Source organism: Gymnodraco acuticeps, unplaced genomic scaffold (genome assembly GCF_902827175.1).
Source record: "Gymnodraco acuticeps unplaced genomic scaffold, fGymAcu1.1, whole genome shotgun sequence".
Classification (NCBI taxonomy): Eukaryota; Metazoa; Chordata; class Actinopteri; order Perciformes; family Bathydraconidae; genus Gymnodraco; species Gymnodraco acuticeps.
Genome location: NW_022991154.1, coordinates 1,090,939 through 1,114,398, shown reverse-complemented (window position 1 = coordinate 1,114,398; position 23,460 = coordinate 1,090,939). Strand labels below are relative to the sequence as shown.

General features: G+C 39.6%; 2 protein-coding genes across 2 annotated transcripts; both read left to right on the top strand.

Annotated features, from left to right (window-relative positions):
* The first annotated feature begins 1,378 nt into the window (after nucleotides 1-1,378).
* Nucleotides 1,379-4,385, top strand: LOC117560455 (regulator of G-protein signaling 21-like). The gene is made up of 5 exons (XM_034237306.1): nucleotides 1,379-1,715; nucleotides 2,018-2,077; nucleotides 2,389-2,453; nucleotides 2,556-2,722; nucleotides 2,907-4,385. Exons 1-5 carry the CDS (start codon nucleotides 1,645-1,647, stop codon nucleotides 3,093-3,095), a joined length of 552 nt encoding a protein of 183 aa, XP_034093197.1. The 5' UTR covers nucleotides 1,379-1,644; the 3' UTR covers nucleotides 3,096-4,385.
* A 13,397-nt stretch (nucleotides 4,386-17,782) lies between these two features.
* LOC117560561 (regulator of G-protein signaling 21-like) lies at nucleotides 17,783-20,258 on the top strand. Its single transcript, XM_034237476.1, has 5 exons — nucleotides 17,783-17,907; nucleotides 18,021-18,110; nucleotides 18,750-18,811; nucleotides 19,045-19,211; nucleotides 19,361-20,258. Exons 1-5 carry the CDS (start codon nucleotides 17,816-17,818, stop codon nucleotides 19,553-19,555), a joined length of 606 nt encoding a protein of 201 aa, XP_034093367.1. The 5' UTR covers nucleotides 17,783-17,815; the 3' UTR covers nucleotides 19,556-20,258.
* Nucleotides 20,259-23,460: the final 3,202 nt, after the last annotated feature.

The window sequence follows — 23,460 nt, the reverse complement described above, 5'->3', positions numbered from 1 at the left end:
TACCATGTTAACATAATTGCTATTGGACTTAAATGACACATTTTGTTGGGGCTATGTTGGTTCAGTAGTCGGCCCTAGTTGTAATACTATTGTAAGAAACTGTACTCTTCTCACCTAAGCCCCAGCTTTGACTTTAATCCTGCATGATCTCATGTCGTTTTTGCAAAATTGCAGTTTCTCCAGCTAAAGCTTCAATCAAAGTCATAATTGGTGATACGTCTTTGGACAATTTTGGTTTTATCCTTCTAAAAACGGACAATTTGACATTCATAAATTGGCTATACAAAGGTTTCAGACTTCATTGGGATTAAACTCCTCAAGCTTTATTTTTGGTCCCTCAGTTTGCGTATCTACTTCCTGACTGACTTGAAGGAAACAGAAAATGTCAAGGGTCAGTGCTACTAATGCTTATTTCAGCTGCTAGTCACTTGTCAGGAAACCGTCCAATTCACAACAAATTATCACACCACAACTGAATTTCTCGCCAAGGCGGGTTATTTCTCTTGACTCATGTCTGTTCCCAGTCCCTTGAACAACTCACAAGCTCAGATGTAAAAGGCTGCTGTCTGACAAATGTGTATGACATTGGCATTGGGATCCAGGTTCATAAGAACACCTTGTTGGCCATACTGCCCTTATGTCACAATTTCACATAATGTCTTCAAATCAAGGTGAATTAGCCTTTCAGAAATTAAAACCTATTGTGAATGTGTTAATACAGATATTTAAAATGTCTAACATGTTAAATCCATGGATCGGTCAATCTGAAAACCTTACTCTTAGAGGATGTGATTGTTGGCAACATGTCTTCTATTTGAGGGTTTTCAGAGCCTTCCTTTACTTTGAAGATGTGTTATACTTTGTATTATAAAAATACATCTCAAAGATTGGTTTATTCTGATCTCCATATAAGGATTTCATCCTACTTTTTGAGCCAATAAGAAGGGTTTGGCAGGTAAGTATTACATGTTCCGTACTGTGGTTATGTGACATACAGACTTCCTATCTGTGTTGCAATGCATTTGTCATTTCCTCTTCTCACCTATGTTGCATGAATTTAAGCCACATTTTTGAAATTCTTATTGTGGGATCACTAAACTTAAAAACATTTTATCACAAAGGCAACATTTCAAGGAGAAAGTAAAGTAATCCTTCAATTTGTATTAATATGCCTGTAATTTCATTTGGCTACCAAAATACATAATGTGCAAAGGTCACAATTTGCCTATCACAGGAAAATGTTACTGTCATTTGCATCTGTGCTGCGAGTCAAACAATAATGTGAACACAGCATCAGCCTGTTATGCTCGTCCAGTCAGGAAGAGAGGGAAGGATCTGCAGAAGGAAAAGGAAGCAGAGAGACATAATAGGGAGTATAAGGCATCAAGAGGGGGGAGGTGTACATGCAGTGCAGTGTGAGTATGTGTTGTTTTTAACAGGGAGGTAGGAGGAGAGGAGAAGGAGGAGGATGGGGTGCTTCCTCTTCAGTCTGGGCTAAGCTGCTGATGTATCCCAGCAGCCCCTGTACATAGCAACAGGAAACCTTGGTATAAAAAGCTGCGTCGCAGGGGGAACCCTCCTAAGTGTCTCTCAGCCGCAGCATGACCAGGACCCAGAGCCTGAGAGTGTGGACTTAACAACACAATGCCCAGCCTAATCGACGAACCACAACACTTCATCATGGACCAAGATGACAGGAAGACAAACAAGAACATGTGAGTTAAAGTTTTGCCGGTGGTTTCCAATAAATACGCTGACTTGGTTCTTGATGAAAAACAATGAATATGTTTTTAATAATTGATGGTTTGCTTATTCGGTTCTCTCGTCAAACCCTTTTATAGCAGGAATTGTATAGATCCCTAATGGTATCTCCTGAAAATAGCATAAGTTAATAATGTTATCTAACTGTACCACATGCTCTCCTTTCATTACTAACATGCCCAACATGCTTTACTGGAAACTAATTGAACAGCAAATCCAATAGGGATGTATTCATGTCTTTCTTATCTCTACACAGCGGAAAGAACTTTATGTGCCGACTGCAGTGCATGTTCTCACACTCATCAAGCTCCGAGAGGTAAGGAGACTTATGGAGTGTTTTGCATACATTTCGGTTTTAAAATAGCCAGCCTGCTCCTATCATTTCCATCTATGGCATCATGAAAGGATTCAAATGAACTAGAGACACCATGTTTGCTTTGGCAAAGGACGCATGCACACAACTATATCCCATGGTTGGACATTTTTCATGAATTTGATAAGCACATCTGCTATGATTTCCTTTTATTAGACTGCTTCTGCGTCCTTGTAGCCCTCATAGTTCACCCCAAGTTTTATTTTACCCAAATTTGATTCTGGTTGAGTAATCTAACTTGCATTCTCTCCCAGCAGGCTAAGTTTAGAAGATACCCAACAATGGTCACAGTCACTGGAAAGGCTTCTCGATTCTAAATGTAGGTTGCTTTTCCCTCCATGATGAGAATACTGTTCAAATTGAATATTACATTTGGGTGAATAAGAGTTTAAGGAGAACACTTGTGTGTTTTTTTTTACAGATGGATTGGCCACTTTTCGCAACTTTCTCAAATCTGAGTACAGCGATGAGAATATTGAGTTCTGGCTCACCTGTGAGGACTACAAGAAAATCAAGTCTTCATTCAGAATGTCCTCAAGAGCCAAGAAGATTCATGAGCAGTTCATCAAAGCAGAATCTCCTAAAGAGGTACAACCAATCTTCATACATTCATACACAAACACTATAACATATATTTAACTTATATGCTGCTATATCAGATAAATGAGCACTGAAAGTATTAAAAGGAAAAAGTGCCAGCTCACATGATAAGCCTGAAATCCCTCGCTCTTGGCTCAAATCCCCTCATTCCTATCTCTCTGCCTCATTCCAGATCAACATTGACTATCACACCCGAGAGCAGATCAAAAGGAACGTCAAGACTCCCACCATGCACTGCTTTGACGATGCTCAGAAGATAGTTTACGGGCTGATGGAAAGAGACTCGTACCCGCGGTTCCTCCGCTCGGACATTTATAGAACTCTGCTGGAAAACCTCTCCGCCGACGCCACAAAGGGATGAATACTCGGTCAAGGGGAGAAGAAGAGAACGGACTTAAAAACCCATAACTGGAAATGTTTGAGCTCCTTCAGGAGGAAGGGCCAACAACAAAGAAGGGAGAAGGGTTGAACACCGCGTGCCACACGAACACATGCAGAGGCTTTGGCGTTGCCACAGAAGTAAATGGCTCCTTATCATCTGAGGACTGTGTTACAAAAAGAAGCAGCAAGCAGCCTTAACAATTATGACCCTGCAGTGTGTGTTTGCACTGGATGATAAGTCTGTGTACGCAGAGGAATTGAACTCTTTTGACAATGAATGAATCAGTGAGGCCATGATGCCCGCTTTGACTGTGGAGCTGCGTCAGCAAACTGTGCAGCGGACCTCCTTTGGCCTTCTTTGCGGAGGTGTTTCCTGTGCAGATTCAGATAGAGGATGTGAGATGCACCGGTCACACTCCATTAGTTGAGTGTTTGTATCTGAGGGAGTGGAAGTGAGTATTTAGCTGAGTGTTTAACTGCCACTGACACAGGATGAGCTGTCCCAAAAAGAAATTAGACCGATTATCTAATGACAGCACTAAGGGAGACAACAAATCCAAAGCGGACAGTCAGTGGTGATCTGTCATCCTTTAGTAAAGGGTTGCAGAAGGCCACTTAGTTCTGCAAGAGGCATTCTGGGATACTTTAAAAGGAAGACTTTTTTTTAGATTGGACAGATATGGGGTTTAAAATTGATACAGACTTTATTTTCTTTATATTTAAGCTGCCTATCATTTATTAATATAATAGAAAAAATAGAAATCCAAAACAAATATATATTTTGTATGCTAACAAACGTAATCATGCACATTATTTGTGTGGAATCTCAACAAAATTCTGCACTACAGAAACTAAGAAGTTCCCTTTTACAGCCAGTGGTTTCTAATTTACTTCCTCAGCACACGACTACTGGTCGTTCTCTTAGTCTAAACCAAATTCTTACAGCACTGACGTGTCAAGAGTTGTGATTTAATGTAATAAACTACTTGAGTTGAATTATTATAGAGATTGGATGTTTCACCTTGCATGATGGGATGTTAAATCCTCTTGTATAGCCTGCGAATATGCTTATTGTTGCCTTTCAAAGCACGTTGTTTGAATGTATTCTTAGGAGATACTAGTTAATTGAACTTAAAAGTCAAGCAATGGTTTATTTATTGTTAAATGTCACTATTTGAGTACAATGTTTGTTGCCGTGTTGAAGTGCTTGTTAAAATGTTAGTGATTTGAACTAAATTAAATTATTTAGGTTTCTTTCTTGGAACTGTGACAGCGAAAATATTTTGTAACGCACACACTCAAACCCTATCATACACACACACACACACACACCTGTTCCTGGTCCCTCGTTTTTCCCATTACAGCATTTCGTGCTTTGTGAAATGTGGCCATGCTGTTTATACAAAAAAGACAGCAACACACTTGAAATAGAAATAGATCCTAAAACATAGCATTAGAAAAATTAATGGGATGCTTTCGTAATGATTGTCTGTTGTATGTTTGAAGCAATACCCCATTGCATAAGCATGGAAACATAAAGGCTTTGCCAAGTTCTGCTTGGCCAAAGACTTATTTTCACTGTTGTGAAGAAGCAACTGCAGTGCAGTTTTTGGCAAGACTCAACACTACATCCTACAAAGTGACTAAATTAATATACAGTATGGTTATTTATAAGTAGTGCTTCTGGTCTCTTATATTCAATCATGTTCAGCATTTAAGATAAGAAAGGGCAGGGTATTCAACATGAGAAAGTGAGTACATATATACAGTTAAAAGTCACTATATATTAAAAGCATTAGAGGTTTTCAACTTTGTGATGTCCAACAAAGGATTTTCAGTGCTTACAGTTTCCTGTTGTAGCTTTTTTATTATTACTTAAGGGCTGTGGAAATAAAGTGCACAAGTGCGTTGTGCTGCTTCAGGAACAGGAAGGTCTGGACTTCCAGTTTCTTATGAAATTAGTCATTGTGAGAAATTAGATTTTTCCTTGAAATGTAGTAACACAGCAGAATGAAACATTGTACCTTTTAACAGAAGTAGACTATGTGGTTTTCTTGACATTTAAAGGTCAAGAAAAAAAAGTAATCAATGTGTGTGTGGGTGAGTCTGTCTTTGGGCTGAAAACTTGAAGAAATTGACATGTGTCAACTTTAACCTGTTAAACCCCGAGCCTGTTTTTCAGGTTTCAGGCTCGAAAATGACATTCCCAGAACAAATGACTATAACTTCACTTCTAAAAGGTTTATATGAATAATTGTTGTTATCAAAGCAAGGTTACATCTGTGAGTTCGATGTAGAAGTCTCAGAATCAATATATAGATTTTTCTGTGTCAGAGTAAATTCAGATGGAACATAGCAAAAAAATGTAAATTCCTGTCTCCGCCTAGAAAACCCATTACTTATAGTGAAGACCAACCTTGAATGATGGGTTAGTAGCCTAAAAGCTTTAGGAATCCAAAGTATAACATATAATAAGTACCCTGTATCAAGATTGAGGCAAAACAAGTGACATTTGCCCTTTTTAGAGAGGTTTATGAAAATAAAGTCCAGGCGGAATAAGCTTTGGGCACATTTGGGCACATTTAGTTTTATCAGTGCCATTTGACCTTTTTCAGGTACCAGACTATAACAATTATTGTATTACATTGAATAATCACTATAGGTATTCATTCCACCCAAAAAAAAAAAAAAATGTATATATATATATATATATATATATATTATTTTTTTTTAAATATGTTTGTGTGTGTGTGTGTGTGTGTGTGTGTGTGTGTGTGTGTGTGTGTGTGTGTGTGTGTGTGTGTGTGTGTGTGTGTGTGTGTGTGTGTGTGTGTGTGTGTGTGTGTGTGTAAGTGTGTGTAAGTGTAGCTGTGTGGGTACTGTATGTGTAGGTGTGTGTAGCTGTGTGGGTATGTGTAGGTGTGTATGTGTAAGTGTAGCTGTGTGTATGTAACTGTACCAACGCACTATACAATAAAACCACACTGTAGGTCATTGTGTGTAGGTGTACTTGCACAATAAAAAAAAAACAGAAACATAGGTAACATTTGACACCAACTGGGGCAGATGTATTTCAAACATTTTACCAACACACTGTAGGTTTGTAAAAACAACAAATATTTAAGTATTTTTTTTTAAATAAACACTCGCAAAACGTTATACCTACCTGAACTTTATACCTACCTGAATGTTCCAGTATTTAGGTCATGCCACTCCCTGAAACAGTTCTTTTTGACAGTGAAGCACAGAGGAACCTGGCACTTCCTGCAGTACACAGGTGTCTTCACCCTTTTGAGTCCAGCATCTAGGCAACTCCTGCAGTTCTTCCTGACCTTGGTGGCATCTTCCCCATAATACTCGGACATGCATGTGAGTGGTGGAGGAGGGGGTGGTGGAGGTGGAGGTGCAGGGCCTTCAGCAGGGCCTTCAGCAAACTCCAACAATTCTGCAGCAAGCTGCTCCCTGAAAGTCTTCTGGGTGTGTGGCTTTGTCCTGCTGGGGTCACTCCTCATCTAACAAATGTGGAAAAACAAAGAGATTAGATTAATTCACTGGCTTATACTTATAGGATAATATTGGACTATAAATGAATAATATTACACCAAATAAATAAGTAAACACATGTATATTCATTCACTGGCCATTCATTTAGAAAATGTAACTCCAAAAAGACAAGTAACACTATTTAGCATTTTGCCTAATCATTCCTGTAGCTTCTTGGCTAAGCTAGCACTGTGACGTAGTTCCACCAAACACATAAGTAATATATAAAAACAGAGAGATTACATTCCTTTCCCGTGGTGGAAGTTCAACATCCGAGTCACTACTGTCCGGATCCTGGTCTGGCTGGAGGAGATCTTCATCATCCGACGACGAGTCATCTGGTATGAGCTATCGTCAGCTAGCATCTCTAGCACCTGCTCGCCTCAGTGGTGAAACTCTCCCTTCTGGCTGCGTAATGCGTAATGAAGCCGGAGCGGGCGTAGTTTATACTACGCAGGATCATATCTTTGGAACCCATTGGTCGATTTCGGTGATTGACACCTTTTCTGAACCGTTAGAGCCAATATAATCGAGTGACAGTTAGTAAGTCCCGCTAAACACTTACGTCAAGTAGAGAGAGGTTTGCGTAAACAGCATGTGAGACAGCATTAGCTCGGGACTGCGAAACTTTTTACCTACTCTGCTGCCATGAATGTAATGATAGATTATCAGGAACAATTCTAAAGTGACTAATAGACATTGGATGAACCTTAAACAGCGTTTTTATTCCCTTGAACAAGAGCTTTGATCACAAAACAGCAACGGTAAAACATAATTATTGTTATGGTTTTGAAAACAGTTGTTTTTTTCTTCTCTGTTCTGGCTGATATCTCAGTGAGTTTGTTTCCTACAGTGATGATACTTATAACAAAATAATCTGTGGAGTATCAGCTTTCAGATGATATGTAGTTTGTGCAGAAAATATTAAGTTTTAAAGATCGTTTTTGCTAGTTAGCACCGGAAGTAGCATCTGCCCGTTTTAGCTAAGGGCTAATGCTAACGCTTCTTGTGAGACTTGTGTTTTGTTTCGGTAAAAATGGTTCGTATAGTTAGTTAGCTGAGATTCTTCTCGTTAATCTGGTATAACACATTAATAGGTTTTTAAATATTAAGATACCCTGAGACACAGTGTCGTGAAAAAAAAAAACAGGGTCCCCGCCGGCTGGGACCTTCGGGCTTAACAGGTTAATGGGCTCAATAAGGCAAGTGAGTCAAATGTGTTCTGCAACCTCCAATATAATATCTAAAAGAATAAGCTCTGAGGGTTTTCTTACACATTTTGAGCTTAAGTTCTTGTTACTAACGGAACAATTATATTTTTTTGAATCACCTATTAAAATTGCCTCAGGTAATGAGGATGCATCAACAATCGAACAGAAGAAGGAGTCAGAATCACTTTTGTGACAAACTGGCTCAGGGAATGGGACAATTAGGGAGTCAATGTATTTTTATTCTGAAAACAATGCTATAAAGCTGCATGGCTTAATCAGCTAATGACCCTCCCATGTTAGCTGATTACTGACAAGCTACATTTACATCACATTACGTTCAAACTATAAAAGTTTTGGTTGCAAAAATAAGTCACTTTCTATAGAAGTCTATTACATTACATGACATTACATTACATTGCATTTAGCTGACGCTTTTATCCAAAGCGACTTACAATAAGTGCGTTCGACCAACAAGATACAAACTTGAAGAAAACAGAATCATAAAAGTACATCAGGTTTCATAGAGCAAAAACATTTCAAGTGCTACTCAACTGGCTTTAGATAAGCCAGTCCTTTATTAGTATATAAGTGCTTTGTTAATAATTCTATCGCTCGAAGTGGAGTCGAAAGAGATGAGTTTTCAGTCTGCGCCGGAAGATATGTAAGCTTTAATTCTGCTGTCCTGATGTCAATGGGGAGCTCATTCCACCATTTTGGAGCCAGGATAGCAAACCCACGTGTTTTTGCTGATGGGAACTTGGGTCCCCCTCGCAGTGCGGGTGCAGCGAGCTGTTTGGCTGATGCAGAGCGGAGTGCGTCTATGAAAAGATTATCCTACATCCCAGTTGATTTATAAGCTATTGTAATTAAACATTTTCCTAATCAGTTTATGGTCTCAATCCCTATTCATTTTGTGAATTACAAACCCATCTAAAGTAATATACAGATGATAAACAGTGTATGATTTAGGGCTATACCTTATGATTGACAGATCTCTACCCTGTGGTGTCCGGTTTGCATGGACTTTGTGTTTTCATCTTACAACTTTACTAACACATTAAAGCTTCTAAACTTGTGAATCTGTTCATTATATATATTAAACAAGCCAATAAAAAAATTTGATAGGTAATGTTTTAGTTGGCACGTTTCACGTTACACGTTCCGTGTTTCCGTATCGGGATTTCCTGGAAAGCACTACATCTTTGCTGGCATATGCACATTTTTGCCAATTTGTCGGCCATTCGCGAGAGGAAAGGGAAATTAAATCAATCAATCTTATTTGCTCAACCCTCAAGTGGAGAAGAACGGACAAAGTATGACTAATGAAGACTGTTTTCAAATATCCACTATGGTGATTCCACTGGCTCTAGCCTCCATGATGGAAGCCAACAGAAAAGCCACAACATAACTTATTGTCTCTGAACACACTCTCACTCCCTAAGCGTCCAGGAGCGACGCTTGGTCAGGGTCCCGTGGCGTCCAGTTGTGACGCGCCGAGGCTCCTTCAACTTCATAAACGGACGCAAAGAGCTTTCAACTGATTGCAATGTATTCCTATCGGCGGCGGTATTTCACGCTTAGGGAAGCACCGCATCCATTTATGTCGGCAGCTCTTAAAGGCAATGTGAGTGTCCATTCCCATTGGATAACGGAGAATTGTACACCCGGAAGTAAGTATTCTCCTTACTGTCGATTTGACAGTGATATCTCCACTACTCATCAACTCAAAAACACCAGATTACCTTTGTTAATTAAACGACATTGATAGGTTTAAATTGTGTGCAATGCTTTTGTGTTTTTCCCCTTCAACTCTGAGAAACAACTTGTTTTCTCTGAAATGTGGAGCGCCAAAGAGACTACACTACCCACAATCCCCAGCTATTGTTGTGACAACGCTTTGACAAACCTCGTGATAAGTCAACAAGCTCTGTGATTGGATGAAACATAAATTCATACAAAAAAAGTGACGTAGATTTTACTCTCATCTATTACTCAAAACCATTCTATTTATTCTAACATAAATTACATGCCAGTGTTTTATCTTTTTATTACTTGTATACTTTATTTGCTATGAGTTATATCAGAAGCAAATTATGTTTCTGAAGATTTGTAGTCAATTCCACCCTTCAATGTAGCATAAATGTGAACTCTCATTACAGGAACAATACCGGAAACAGACGCAGGAAAGATCCTCAGCTCGCTGATTGGATGTTTTAGCCGCAATGCACGTTTGTAAAGATATTACTGATTTTCTTTGAATATAGATAGATCGATAGATAGATCTTTAATTTTGTCATTGTACAGGTACAACGAAATCACAATAAACTCAAGGTGCCAACATGCAACAACAAGACAATATAAAAACAACAAGACACTATAAAAACAATAAAAACAATAAATGGGACTTAAAAAAGACATGATAGGGAATATGTACGTAAATAAATAATAAATTTAATTGATTCCCCCGATATAAGAATGTAAATACTGAGTTGAGAGAATAGTCAGGGGATTTGGGTAATGGGAGACACATCTATGGAATCACAATTTCAATAGCTTACCATTAAATGACGGATATGGCTTTCTGTCTGTGATGTTTTACAAATCAGATATTAATGTGTAGAAGTAAAGCATGAGAAATAGTATAGTAGTATAGCAATATTCTGTAAAATTATGTAAAAACATGAATAAAACTACACATCTTCAGATGTTATACATACATAAGTGTCCTACACTAATAATACAAAGTTATTATTAGTATGCTGTGTGTACCTTGTGTGCACCGCCTAGTGGTTAAAGCACGTTATTGAATTATCTTTGTTGAATAATGTTATTTGATGAAAAAAATATTAAGAGTACATACTTTCATAGGGGGAAAGTAGAAGGTCAATGATAGAAATATAGAATATAAAAAATCAAGAAGATACTGTAAGTGATCTCTACAATAAAACAGTTGAGTGCTGGATGTACACAGATATCTTCCTTGTAAAGTGACCTTGGGTCCCATGAAAGGCGTTATATAAATCTAAGCTATTATTATTATTATTATTATTATTATTATATTAATATGAGGATGTGCAAAACAGACAAACTAATTAACCTTTATTAACACATTAAAGAATACTTTAGGTTAAGGTCTTCTTTCAAATAAGAAAAAAGCTTTGGGGGTATCTATCTACAGATAAATATTAAGCCTGACAAAGTATTTAACGTGTAATATATTGCTTTCCTGCAATGTTAACTATGTCGAAGCACATATTTTCACTGATATTATACACATTAATTATACTCTTATGTATGTAGATAGTATAAGAAATGTGCAGAATTTGACAGTTTAATGGTGGAGGTATACACACATATTGATAGATGTCTTGTCATGCACTGTTGAGGAACCTGTGACCCAAGTGTTTCATTCATTGCATAACTACACTGTAGTTGTGTATATGATATGTCAATAAACCTTTGAAAATCTTGAAAGGGATGTGCAAAATAGCAATTATACCGTTTTTAATTAACTATTAGTAGAGAATAACGAGTAATGAATATACTTTATAGAGATCTGCAGATAAATGTTTAGTCTTCTCAAGCACCAACAATCAAATATCTCTCCTGATTGTTGGCACTTGACAATCACTTTTCCCTGATTTTTACTCAGGTGTAACTAAAGTCTGCTTTAAGGGTTGTTTATATTTCACATCATTAATCAGAATCTGCAAAGTAACTAAAATAAATGTAATGGAGTAAAAATACCAGGTTAACCTCTGAATTGTAGTGGAGTAGAATTACAAAGTAACAATGAGCTGTCATATGCTGCCCATTATGGATACAAGCGATTTTCACCCATTTAGTAATTACATGTTTTAAATGTGTACAAACCAATGTGTTTCCTATCGCCTAAACCTCCAGGGCTGTACACAGTTTAATACTGGCAACTTCTAATTTTGGGAAAAACGAAAACTTCTTTTAAAACTACAATTCCATTGTGCCATAGAGAACATGTTGCGAAACACAATAGCCAGCATGTGTAGTTCTGGGGGGCGTTCAAGTCCAGTTTTGAATAGTCTGCCGTGGGTTTCGTTCCATTTCAAAGAGCTTGACGCTCGGCGTAACGTTGGCGCACTGCCACTCCAACATCCAATCCCAGAGCTTGAAGATTAATCACAGAGTTTGTCGCAAAGCGGACAGGCGTCGTCACAACAATAGCTGGGGATTGTGGGTAGTATAGTCTCTTTGGCGCTCCACATTTCAGAGAAAACAAGTTGTTTCTCAGAATTGAAGGGGAAAAACACAAAAGCATTGTACACAATTTAAACCTATCAATGTCGTTTAATTAACAAAGGTAATCTGGTGTTTTTGAGTTTATTAGTAGTGGAGATATCACTGTCAAATCAATCGACTGTCGATTGATTTGACCGTGATATAGCCTTTAAGAGCTGCCGACATAAATGGATGCAGTGCTTCCCTAAGCGTCATATACCGCCGCCGATGGGAATACATTGCAATCAGTTGAAAGCTCTTTGCGTCCGTTTATGAAGCTGAAGGAGCCTCGGCGCGTCACAACTGGACGCCACGGGATCCTGACCAAGCGCCGCTCCTGGACGCTTAGGGAGTGAGAGTGTGTTGGTTTTCAGCTGGTGTCAGGACATGGTATAAGCCTTGTTGCAAGACAATACTGCCACTTCATTAGTCTTACTTAAATCAGATCATCCAGACAGCCTGCCGCATCAATTATTCCTAATATTGACAATTAGAAAACCAGATTTCCCAAAATGCCAAGTTATCTCTTAAATCACATAAAAATTAATGATAAAAATAGGCTAATCTGAACAGTTAAAAATGCTGCACAGAACAGTCTTGTGCTGGGCCCAGCTGAGTTCATATTTTTTTTAAACCTTGTGTTGTATTGACTAAAGGAATATTTCTGGGTTTATTGGTAGGCTATTGCATTTTATTGGTGTCACACAGTGGATTTTTACCAGCTTTGGCTGACCCCTGAGAAATATAAAATCCTTGTATTTCCTTCTCTGTGTGTTTTTATTGCTGTGATTTGTCCTTTATGTGTTGTTGATCGACTGCATTTCTCCCTGTGGACCAGATAGTACGTTTTAACACTGACAGCTACTGTATATCTGTTCAACATGTAAGTAGGTGTTGTAGGATTGAATGATTACATTTCTATAAAAATAGAAAGAAAGTTTGCATACCTTCTCATCCATTTAAGCAAGTATTTTCCTGCAGTTGAAGCTTCATAAAACATGCCATGACCTGATTCTGCTTCCAACAAGCCAGCCATTATGTTGCTTACTATAACACAAAAACAACCCAACATATCAGAACATGTATCAGTCGCCATAGAGATGCCTTCCCATCCAATATTAAGCCTTTCCCAGGATCCCTGTCATAGCCTGCCCGACATTGAAATATACAGGAAGGGGAGGGCACAGTCAAGTCAAAACACACTTCACCACTGCTGGTCTCAGTATGCACAAAGATAGATTCTAAAAGGGTGTCGTGATTTTAGTTTTATATTCCGGTTTTATTTAGAAATTCTGTTCTCCCTTTGTCTGGTCTTCCTTCCTGTGTTTGCCCTCCTGTGTCTGATTGTCTCATTGGGTTCACCTGTTGCCCTTGTGTTTCTGCCTTCCCTGCCCAGCTGTGTCTTGTCCAGTGATTACCCTTCTGTCTATTTAATCTAGTCTTCCCCATTGCTCCATGCTCGGTCGACGTCTTCCTTGCACCTCCATGTTTGTCCCTGTTGGTTTTTTGTCCGGTTGCTTCCTCGTGCTACCGGTTTATGGATTTGAATTGTTTTCATTATCATCGGCTTTTATTGAATAAAGCGCGCCTTTTGTCATACTTTGTACCCCTTCTCCTCATTCTGCGTTTGGGTCGGACAACGGGAAAAAGGCCATCAATGTGTCAACCTTCACCAAGAGTCATGCTAATGAGTTAGCATGCTAGCACTTGAAGTTTCATTGTTTCAAAGTCAAGGGTTTCTTTTGAACAGATTGTTGGTTAGATGTCTGAAATAAGGTGGATTACACAAGCTTTAACAACTTAAACATTATGTTCTTAAATATAAAATAAGTAGGTTAATCCCCCACTTTAAGCGTTTACCTGTCGTAAATGAGAATATTGCTAGCAAGTGGCTAAATGAGAGTCATAAATGAACTTCACGCGAACACTAGCCTGCCTTCAGCTAAGTGCTAATAAAGTGCGGCATGACATAATAATGGTTAGATTGTTTACATAAAAATACATCAGTAAATACCTTACTTGTGAATCATGAAGTGGTATAAGTGGCTAAATGAGACTTTCTAAATGTCATCACCTGAACACTAGTTCTCCTTTAGCTTTGTGGTGGTGATGTGAGTTAGGCAACTGAAGTGTAGTTTGTTTTTAGCTCAACTTTAGGTTTTTACTTCTGGTGAATACCTGTCATCGAAGATCATAAAAGAGGTGTTCATTTGTGAGGATTATCTTTTACAAAAAGCAATTGTTACATTTCCTTTGCCACAAAGCTTTTTTTTCTGCTTAAGTGCACAATCCAATGGAAAAAAATCCCATTTTACTTATTCAAGAGGCCCAGAAAAAAAAAATTATAGTAGTATCCTAGCCCAGAGATTGTGAAGAACAAGGAATAAGGAAGAATATTATGTTAATTAAACTGTTCAAAAACAGAAAGGCAACAAGGAATGGATTAAAAAAGCAGTAAGTAAAAACAGAGAATATCATATTACACAAACATGTTCTCGCCCTATGTCATGTCTGTTTTTACTTCATGTCTTTGTGTTTCCCCGCCTGTTTTGATTGTCTGTCCTGGCCTTATCAGTTACACTTGTTCTATTAGCCCTGCACCTTATCCCCTCATTCCTTTAGATGGTGCTGGTTTTCTGTTTAGTCATGGTTTGATCCACATCTGCATGTAACTTAAGGGTCTGTTCTATGCCTTGCCGTGCATTGCCTTGCCCTCTTTATTATTCCTTGATTTAAAGTGTTTTCTGTCAAAAGTTCCTGTTGCATGCAGTCTGCCTTGCAGACATGTCTTCTTTTCCACCCTTGATGTTTTGCATATCTTTCTTTAAGCACTTGAAGCTTGATACTAGCTTTAGGCACATGCTTTTGGCACTAGAAGCAGCAAAGCAAAAAAATAAAATAATGCCACAATTCCCAAACCCAAAAGAGGACACAATCTGCAAGCCAGTGCTGGGAATCTCCTTCTGCGTAAAGCACTCTGAATAGACCTCGTGCCTTGGTGGAAACTTGGCTCTGCTTTTCCTCCACTTCTAAACAGACGTCTGCCTACACACAGTCTGCACATCATAATAAACACATGGGATGAACACCGTGTTTTCACCCAGCAGAGAGAGCAGAAAGAGGCCAATGATGATCACAACACAGCAGGTGACGCATATACGCTATTGCACAGATAATCTAGAACAAATTGTTATTTTTCTGTACATATACGTGTCGTGTTCCGCAATAGAAATACCATCAATGTTTCTGGGATATGATGGCGATGCCCAGCAACACGTTACTGGAATAATGAGTTTGCACGTAAGTTTTCTCAAGCCTCAAGACTGATAGGAAATTATTTAATTACTGTTTTTAATGTTTACAGTTATTGACTATCTGTTAAACTAACAAGAGCATGCATTCATCATGTGGTGCAAATTAATATTTATTTTGGAATAGTTTTAGATTTCAGTTTACTTCTGTGTCATGCAGACAAGTTGTACCTGTAATAGAATGAACAACATGTTCATGGACGCATCTTTGTGTGCAAACAGCATCTGAATGGAAACATAGGGATAGTACAAAGTGAGGATGATGCGGTTAGATGTCTTCTTGGCACAAAAACTGGTTTTGCAGACATTATTTTAAGATTACGCAATGGATTAATATGCAGCCTGATGCCTATACAAAACGGAAAGAAATAGAGTGCTTCCGTTTTGGGCATAAAAGGATGTGCAGGACTGTACGTAAATTCTGGCATGTTTATGTAATTAAATTCATCACATGAGCTTTTATCATTGTCATTGATCGTTCAGGGAATATTTATTATACTTCTGGTAGTTTTGATTTGCTCCTAGCCAAGGATTAGTTTTAGTTTTGTCGTCCAATTGTGTCAGCAGCAATGGGCATCTATGAGCAACAACATCAAAATAGAGAAACTCAGAAACAAAAAGTTACATTATTGCTGTATTATTATTATTATTATTATAGCCGTGCTATAGTGCTCAAGTCTACCTGCTTCAAGTTGTTCACAGCAAACAATCAATAACTATCCTGTCAACCAAGGTAAAGTACAATCCATAACTTTTGCTAAAGGAAAACAAAAAATGGTGAATCGAGTATAGCTATGTCATATTAAGCAGAGGAAATGAGGCAAAACGTGGTGACTAGCTGGTGAAGAAAGTCCCAAACAACTCAAGACAAGAGTGAATAATTTGTCACTGACTCAAAAACTGGAATCTTCTTTATCCTAAACAGCTCTAACTTATAACGTTGTTATGAAACTTATTCAGCCCACTCAAGGCCAAAAACATGCTGCTTAAATCAGACCTCACTTTTCAAGGTTGAACTGAGTTAGAAGTGGTTGACAGTTACATGTTTTAGATGTCCAGGTTACATGTTTCCTCTCAACAGCCTGTCAGCAAATGGAAGATTTCTGATGGAGCAGTGAACTTCAGTCAGCTGATGAGTATCAGCTGTTTCATTCATGCTTCACAATCTCAGTCATATTGGTACAGACGCACCTTGATTAGCTGACATTTCTCGCAACTGACACCCTTGTGCCAGTGCTGCTCCCTCTAACCTCCTCCTATGGTGCTGAGAGTTTGGGGTATTGTTGATTTTAATAAGATCTCATGTTCATGCATGTGTTTGTTGATGGGGGATCAGTTCTCCTAGCAGCAACGAATTCCTCAAGCTCCTTCAAACAGCAAAGCTTTTTCCACCCAATATAACTATACACATTTTAGCTATAAATGGTTAGATCCTTGACTGGCGTGTTGCTGACTGACGTTTCAAGGTTTCAGGTTGTAGCTGTTGTTGATAGGATAACATAGACGTCTAAAAACAACCTCTACATATCAACAAATGTAGCCGATAATTTTCAAATATGTAACCTTAAAAGTCCCCAGTTGACCTAAGAGCTAATGTTTTCTATTAACGTGTTTAATGAACTGGGGTGAATATGAGAGGGATGTGTTCAGCAGAGCTTGCATTTCTTTTTTTAAACATTCATAGAAGTAAGAGGATATTGCATCATCATCTTTGTACCAACTTGTCATATTTGGACATGCCATCATCAACAGAACAAATGCTTCATTGATACACACCCTGTGTGACTAATTCATTCAATGTGAACACTACAGGTAGTGTCGCAAAGTCACAATGAATCAGTTGTACATCAGAGATAGTGATAAGCGACAGCTACTGGCAAACTGAAAAGGCACTTTCTATATATAGTAGTACTTTATTGTGTGGTTCTTTCACAAGTCAAGTAAAATAGGTGATAAATAACTGATTTGTAAATGTACATAAATACAGAAGAGAGCTGTTGATTTTTCCACAATGCTCTTAAAATGTAAAACAAGCAAGAAAAACACAAGGAAAGATGAGCGTAAAGTTCCATTACCCCCTGACTGAACTTTATTTCAGTAAATAAGGGTCTTGAGTCTCCTATAGGCGTCACATCTTGACCTTACTCTTAAATAATGGAAGCCCCGAGGCTCCTGGGGGAGGGAATACTTTTGCAATGACAGCCTATCATTGCCTCAGGCTGAGAGTCACACCGGGCCAAGTTACTGTTTACGCAACCACAGCCAATCACGTTAAAGACCATGCCAGGCCCGCCTCCTGCCTGCCACACTGCTGATGGTGGCTGCAGAGAGAAACTATAAAGTTGCCTGTCAAGTGGAGGAGGAGTAGAAGAGATTGAACCATGAGAGAGAACCTTGCCTGTGTGTTATCCCAAAACATGGCCTTTACTGACTGTATGAAACCCACTGACTTTGCTGCAGAAAAGGGGATAAAGTAAGTTAATGTCTTGCTGAAGAATGATTCAGGGTTATGGATGTCTTGTAAAAGATATAACTCAGAATGATGCTGCTATAAAAATCTAATGAGTGATTTCATTTTGTTTCCAGGAGGAAAAACTGGAGAAACAGAATACGATTTCTCTTGAAAACAAACTCTTCCAAGTCAATTCTACATCTGATGACAACCAGACCTCACAGGTGAGACCCTTTCTATTGTGATCATTGTTGTAAGAATGTTTTTTATTTTGTTTGTTTGGTAGTTATAGTTTATTTAGTTTGAAATAAACAGGTTTTTTTCTTTTTTAATTACATTGGAATTGAACTATATTTGAATATAGTGAATTATATTCAACTTCTGTTTTAGTTTTTACATGCACTTCTTTTGACTTATGACATATACTGTTTGAACATGTTATGAATGTATTGATTTATTAATAAACAAACTAAGCCAGATAACAATGACTATGTCTGATATAAATTGTTTAAATTCAATGATATCCCCATGGCAGCATGGACACACTGTATAAGTAAAAGTAACAACAAATTCGAAAACCAATCATTTTTATTTGTCACATTTTCAGATTCACTTTTACCTTTTGTATAAGCAGTCAAATGCAATTCCACCAGTTCCTTAAATGTGTATATTCCAAAAATAACCTATATAATATTTAACTTAAAAATCATACAATAAGCCAATGATTTATTAGCTATTATATGAACAATCAGATTGTTTTTATTCAATTCAAGGATTTTGCAGTGTGAATTAAAAGTTACATTAAAACGTGGTCGTCTGCTCTTCTATGATGATCTAAAACAATCCATGTCTTCTTCCCTCAGGCCGACAGCTGATGACGTGCAGCAGTGGGCGCAGTCACTTGACAGACTACTGAGTCATAAATGTAAGAGTCATTCAACGCACTATTGGTACACGATTACATTAAAGAGTCTCAAAGGTCAATTGTGTGCTGAATTTATGCCCTTTATTGGCCCCAATAAAACAAAGCTGCTATAATGGCTTTTCACTTCCTTTACCTTACACTAATGGGCAAACAGTGAGTGGATGATTCCCTCAGCTCATGGTGCTTGCCTTGTCTTTAACACTTATTCTTCTTCTTCCTTCTCCCGCCCACAGATGGAAAAGCTGCATTTTATATCTTCCTGAAGTCTGAGTACTGCGAGGAGAACATTGAGTTTTGGACGGCGTGTGAGGAGTTCAGGATCCTCACGTCAAAGAAAGAGATGGCGTCCAAGGCCAACAGTATTTACGAGGATTTCATTCAAAATGAAGCTCCCAAAGAGGTAGCCATTATAGCATTCAGTATTCATCTAAATTAATGTGTTTTTTTTTGTATTTGTTTCATCAAACGTATTTTAAACAGAATGATTGTGCCAAGTTCTTATTAAAAATGGATTTCAAAGGCTAATAATGACTGTTTATTTGGTCACAGATAAACCTGGATTTCCACACCAAAAATGACATTGCCGAGAGCCTCCATGAGCCAACTACCGCCTGCTTCCTGTCAGCTCAGAGGAAGGTATACAGCCTGATGGAGAACAACTCCTACCCCAGATTTATCTACTCCGACCTTTACAAAGAACTGAGTGCAGCTGCCAGGGGAGAGGGCAAGCACATTAAGTCCTAGTCAAACTAGACTCCGGCTCCTGAAGTCATTTGTTTACCACTGTGACTGTGTGAAGAGCTGAGGATGTTCATTCCATGCACTGACACGGGATAATATACTTCAATGCAAATCCTGAGAATAAACAATAACGGTGCGTAAGGGCAAATGCAAAAAAGAAGCCATTTTTAGACCGTGCTGGGAGCTCACCACCAATGAAGTTTGGATGATAAGGCTGGATGCTGTATGCTGCTGAAGGCGGTGCACAGATCATTTCCACCAGATTGGATTACAGTTGCATTTTCTTGACGGGGCCATTACCTGCACTATTTAAATGAAGTATTTTTGGAAATGATGCGCTTTAAAAGAATGGTGTTAAGGATTAACTGCATTCCCGGCTGAGATGAATGTCAAAACATTTAATGTATCTCTTAGGGACGATGCTGTCAGAATGTATTTGTGTGCAGATTTCCACTGGAAGACTTTGCACAGCTTTCATACACACAGGACTTGTGTGTAAATGAAAATTACACTGTTTTGCTGTATTTGCATCAGTTTACACATAAAGTGTGATTTTAACTTATATTCACAACTTACACTGTAGAATGTATGTGACGTGAAATTACTGTGATAATGTTATGTTTTATAAATATCGCATCTGTTGTTTGTGAAATTAAGTTTGCAGGCAGCTGGACTGCTTCAGAAATAAAATGTATTCTTCATGAAATTTCTATGATGCATTTATTTACTTGTTCAACCAAAAATGTTGCACTTTTTCAATAATGATAATATAATATAAAGCATTTTTCTTACATAAAATATTACTCAAAGTGCTTTGCAGTATGGCAAAGTATTTTCTTCTTAATGATAGATCTTTAGTATTTATTCAAGCTGGTCAGGGTGCTAAGTTTTCCTATTAATAACTTATTTGGTATGCCACAGAAGAGGGCATTACAATAGTACGGCAACTTAAAGGTAGGGTAAGCATGGAGAAACCAGCTCGAGTAAGCTAGAATTTGAAAGTACACAACCGAAACTGCCCCTTCCTTCCCCTCCTCCAACACACACGAACGCGCACAGGACCAATGAGGGCACGAGATAAGTTTGTGCACGAGATGGGAGGCTGACTTTTTACAGCGCCACGGCTTCCACAGATGAATGAAGTATTTGTATATATTTATTGTCAAAGCATTTCATTTATTCATTGCTATCGGGATATTAAGAGCATTCCATGGAATATAACAAAAAATATTTCTGAAGTGAATTACCTACCCTTCCTTTAATGCAAGCATTGAAGCCCCTCTCACACTGTCCCGAAGTTGACACCCGATGGACACACGAATATGGAATTGTGAATTTCGCACGAAGATGGCCCTGAACCACACACGAAGGCAACATTTACATTACATTTAAGACATACAACTGCAACGAAAGTAACAAAAACAATTATGTTACAGTACTATGATACTGTACTGATATTTTCAGACTTTGTTCTTTACTTTCTCCGTCTTATATGTAGAAGATATTACGTTTTCTCCGTCATGTGTTGTTTCCATAGCAACAACAACTTTCTGTCAACTCGCCTTCAAAATAATATATTATATCCTTTTCAGTTTCACAGAACACAAATTGGGTTATTTACATAATATGTTTACATGATTTTGTTGTGCAATAAAACAACCAGATGGACACACGATAAAGGAAATGTTCAAATTCCGCTCTGATCGTAGCAACATCGGGCCATTCGTGAGGGCATCTTAAGCCTTCGTAGGCTATGACCGCCGGTGGAGTCTCTCAGGCTCCGACAGCAACTTGGTGAGCAGTGGCAAAATTTTTGGCATGCCAAAAAATAGCCGAAGGACCTTGCAAAGGTTCATTTTCGTGTTGAATTCGTGTGTCAATTTTGCCCTTCGTAAGGCCATCGTGAGGGCATCTTGTTATCATCGGTGCCATCGGGCATTCACCCCGATCAGAGTGAGGGTGAATGCACCGATGATAACACGAAGATGACACGATTTGACAAGATGCCCTCACGAGTGCCTTACGAAGTTGCCGCTCACGAAGTTGCTGCCGGAGCCTGAGAAACTATAGGTTACTTACGTAACCCCAGTTCTCAGAGTAACATGAAGTGAGATGTCTCACTATGGGATGAGCAAACAGAAGCATCAATCTCATTATGCCAATCCTGATTGGCTGGTGATCTTGACGTCAGCGTCAGGGAATTCACCCCCTATAAGTAGCTTGCGCCACGACGCATGCGTCATTCAAAATAAGCACCTCTTCTCGCTTCACCATAGCAAGGAGGGCCGTCTGGTGAGACATCTCACTTCATGTTACTCTGAGAACTGGGGTTACGTAAGTAACCTATAGTTCTCATTCATAACACTCCGTTCGATGTCTCACTATGGGAAATTGTAGCTCCCGTATTGTCAGACGAGCTTATCTCGAAAATCACCAAACCAACCAGAACTTACAGGTAGAGCTCTGACTCAACCAGGTGCCCAGCACAGCTTGAGTCACACTGGGAGCAGAACGTCCAGCCTGTTAAGAGGCGGACAAAAGTGAGCGGCGAGGACCAGCTCGCCGCTGCACCAATGTCTTGGATGGGAGACATCCTGGACAGAGCCCAGGATGCAGCCAGACCCTGAGTCGAAAGAGCTCGCGGACCCGAGAGTGCCTGCGAACTCTGACTCGTATGAGCCCCAAAGCAATTGCTTCCACAAACCAGTGGGAGAGCCATTGCTTAGTAACAGGCTTGCCCTTATAAGGGTTAGCCCAGGACACAAGGGGTTGGTCATTATGACGAAGCACCCTTGATCTGTCCCTGTACGTGCGTAAAGCACGGGCTGGACACTGCAAATCCGGCCGCTGTTCCCCGGAGGAATACAGTGGCGGGGAGGATGCCTCAATGTCAAATGTGGTACCTGAACCAACCGCCTTAAGATAAAGGTAGGGTTGGGCTTCAACCACACTCTGTTTGCCCTGGGGCGAACTGAGTGCATGAAGACTGTACAGATAGTGCATGAGTGCCACTGGCTCGCTTGGCAGCTGCCAGGGTCAGCTTCATGTCACACTGTATTCAGATTGTACCACTCACGGGCCAGGCCCATAGAGCCAAGCGCTCTGGGTGTGGGTGAAAGATTGCCCCCCCACTTGGGACAGTATGTCCCTGCGTAGTGGGAGCTGCCATGGCTGCCCGCACAGCAGCTGATATATCTCCGCTGGCCAGTACATAGCTGGCCAGTGCGGAGCTATCAGGATAAGTGTGTGGCGTTGCTCTCTCACTCTGGCCAGAGTTGGGGGTATCAGAGCCAGGGGTGGGAACGCATACAGAAGGCCCGGGGGCCAATCGTGCGCGAGTGCATCCACGCCTAACGGTGCATTTAGATCGCGCATCGAAAAGAACAGCTGACACTGAGCGTTGTCTTTCGATGCGAACAGATCCACCGCGGCTCTGCCGTAACGCACCCACAGCTGGCTCACAATCCTTGGATGTAGAGTCCAGTCTGCATAAAGTGGTATACCTCTGGACAGTAGATCTGCCCCGAGGTTCATCACTCCCGGTACGTGCGTCGCTCTCAGAGAGAGGAGACGTCTACCGCTCCATAAGATCAGTTTGCGCGCCAGTGTGTGTAACTGGAGAGAACGCAAACCCCCTGGCGGTTAATATACGATATTGTGGGTCGTATTGTCTGTCCTCACGAGGACGTGATTCCCCTGAGGAAAGGCAGAAAGCGTTTTAGGGTGAGAAACACCGCTAAAAGCTCCAGGTAATTTATGTGCGCCCGCTGGAGGTCTCTGCTCCAGAGACCCCTCACCGGGCGACCTTCAGCACCCATAGGCACACCTCGTACTAGAAAAGTCGGGTGCAGCCAGTGGCGCAGTGCCATTACGCATTTCACAGTAACCATAACTCTCCGCGCGCCATG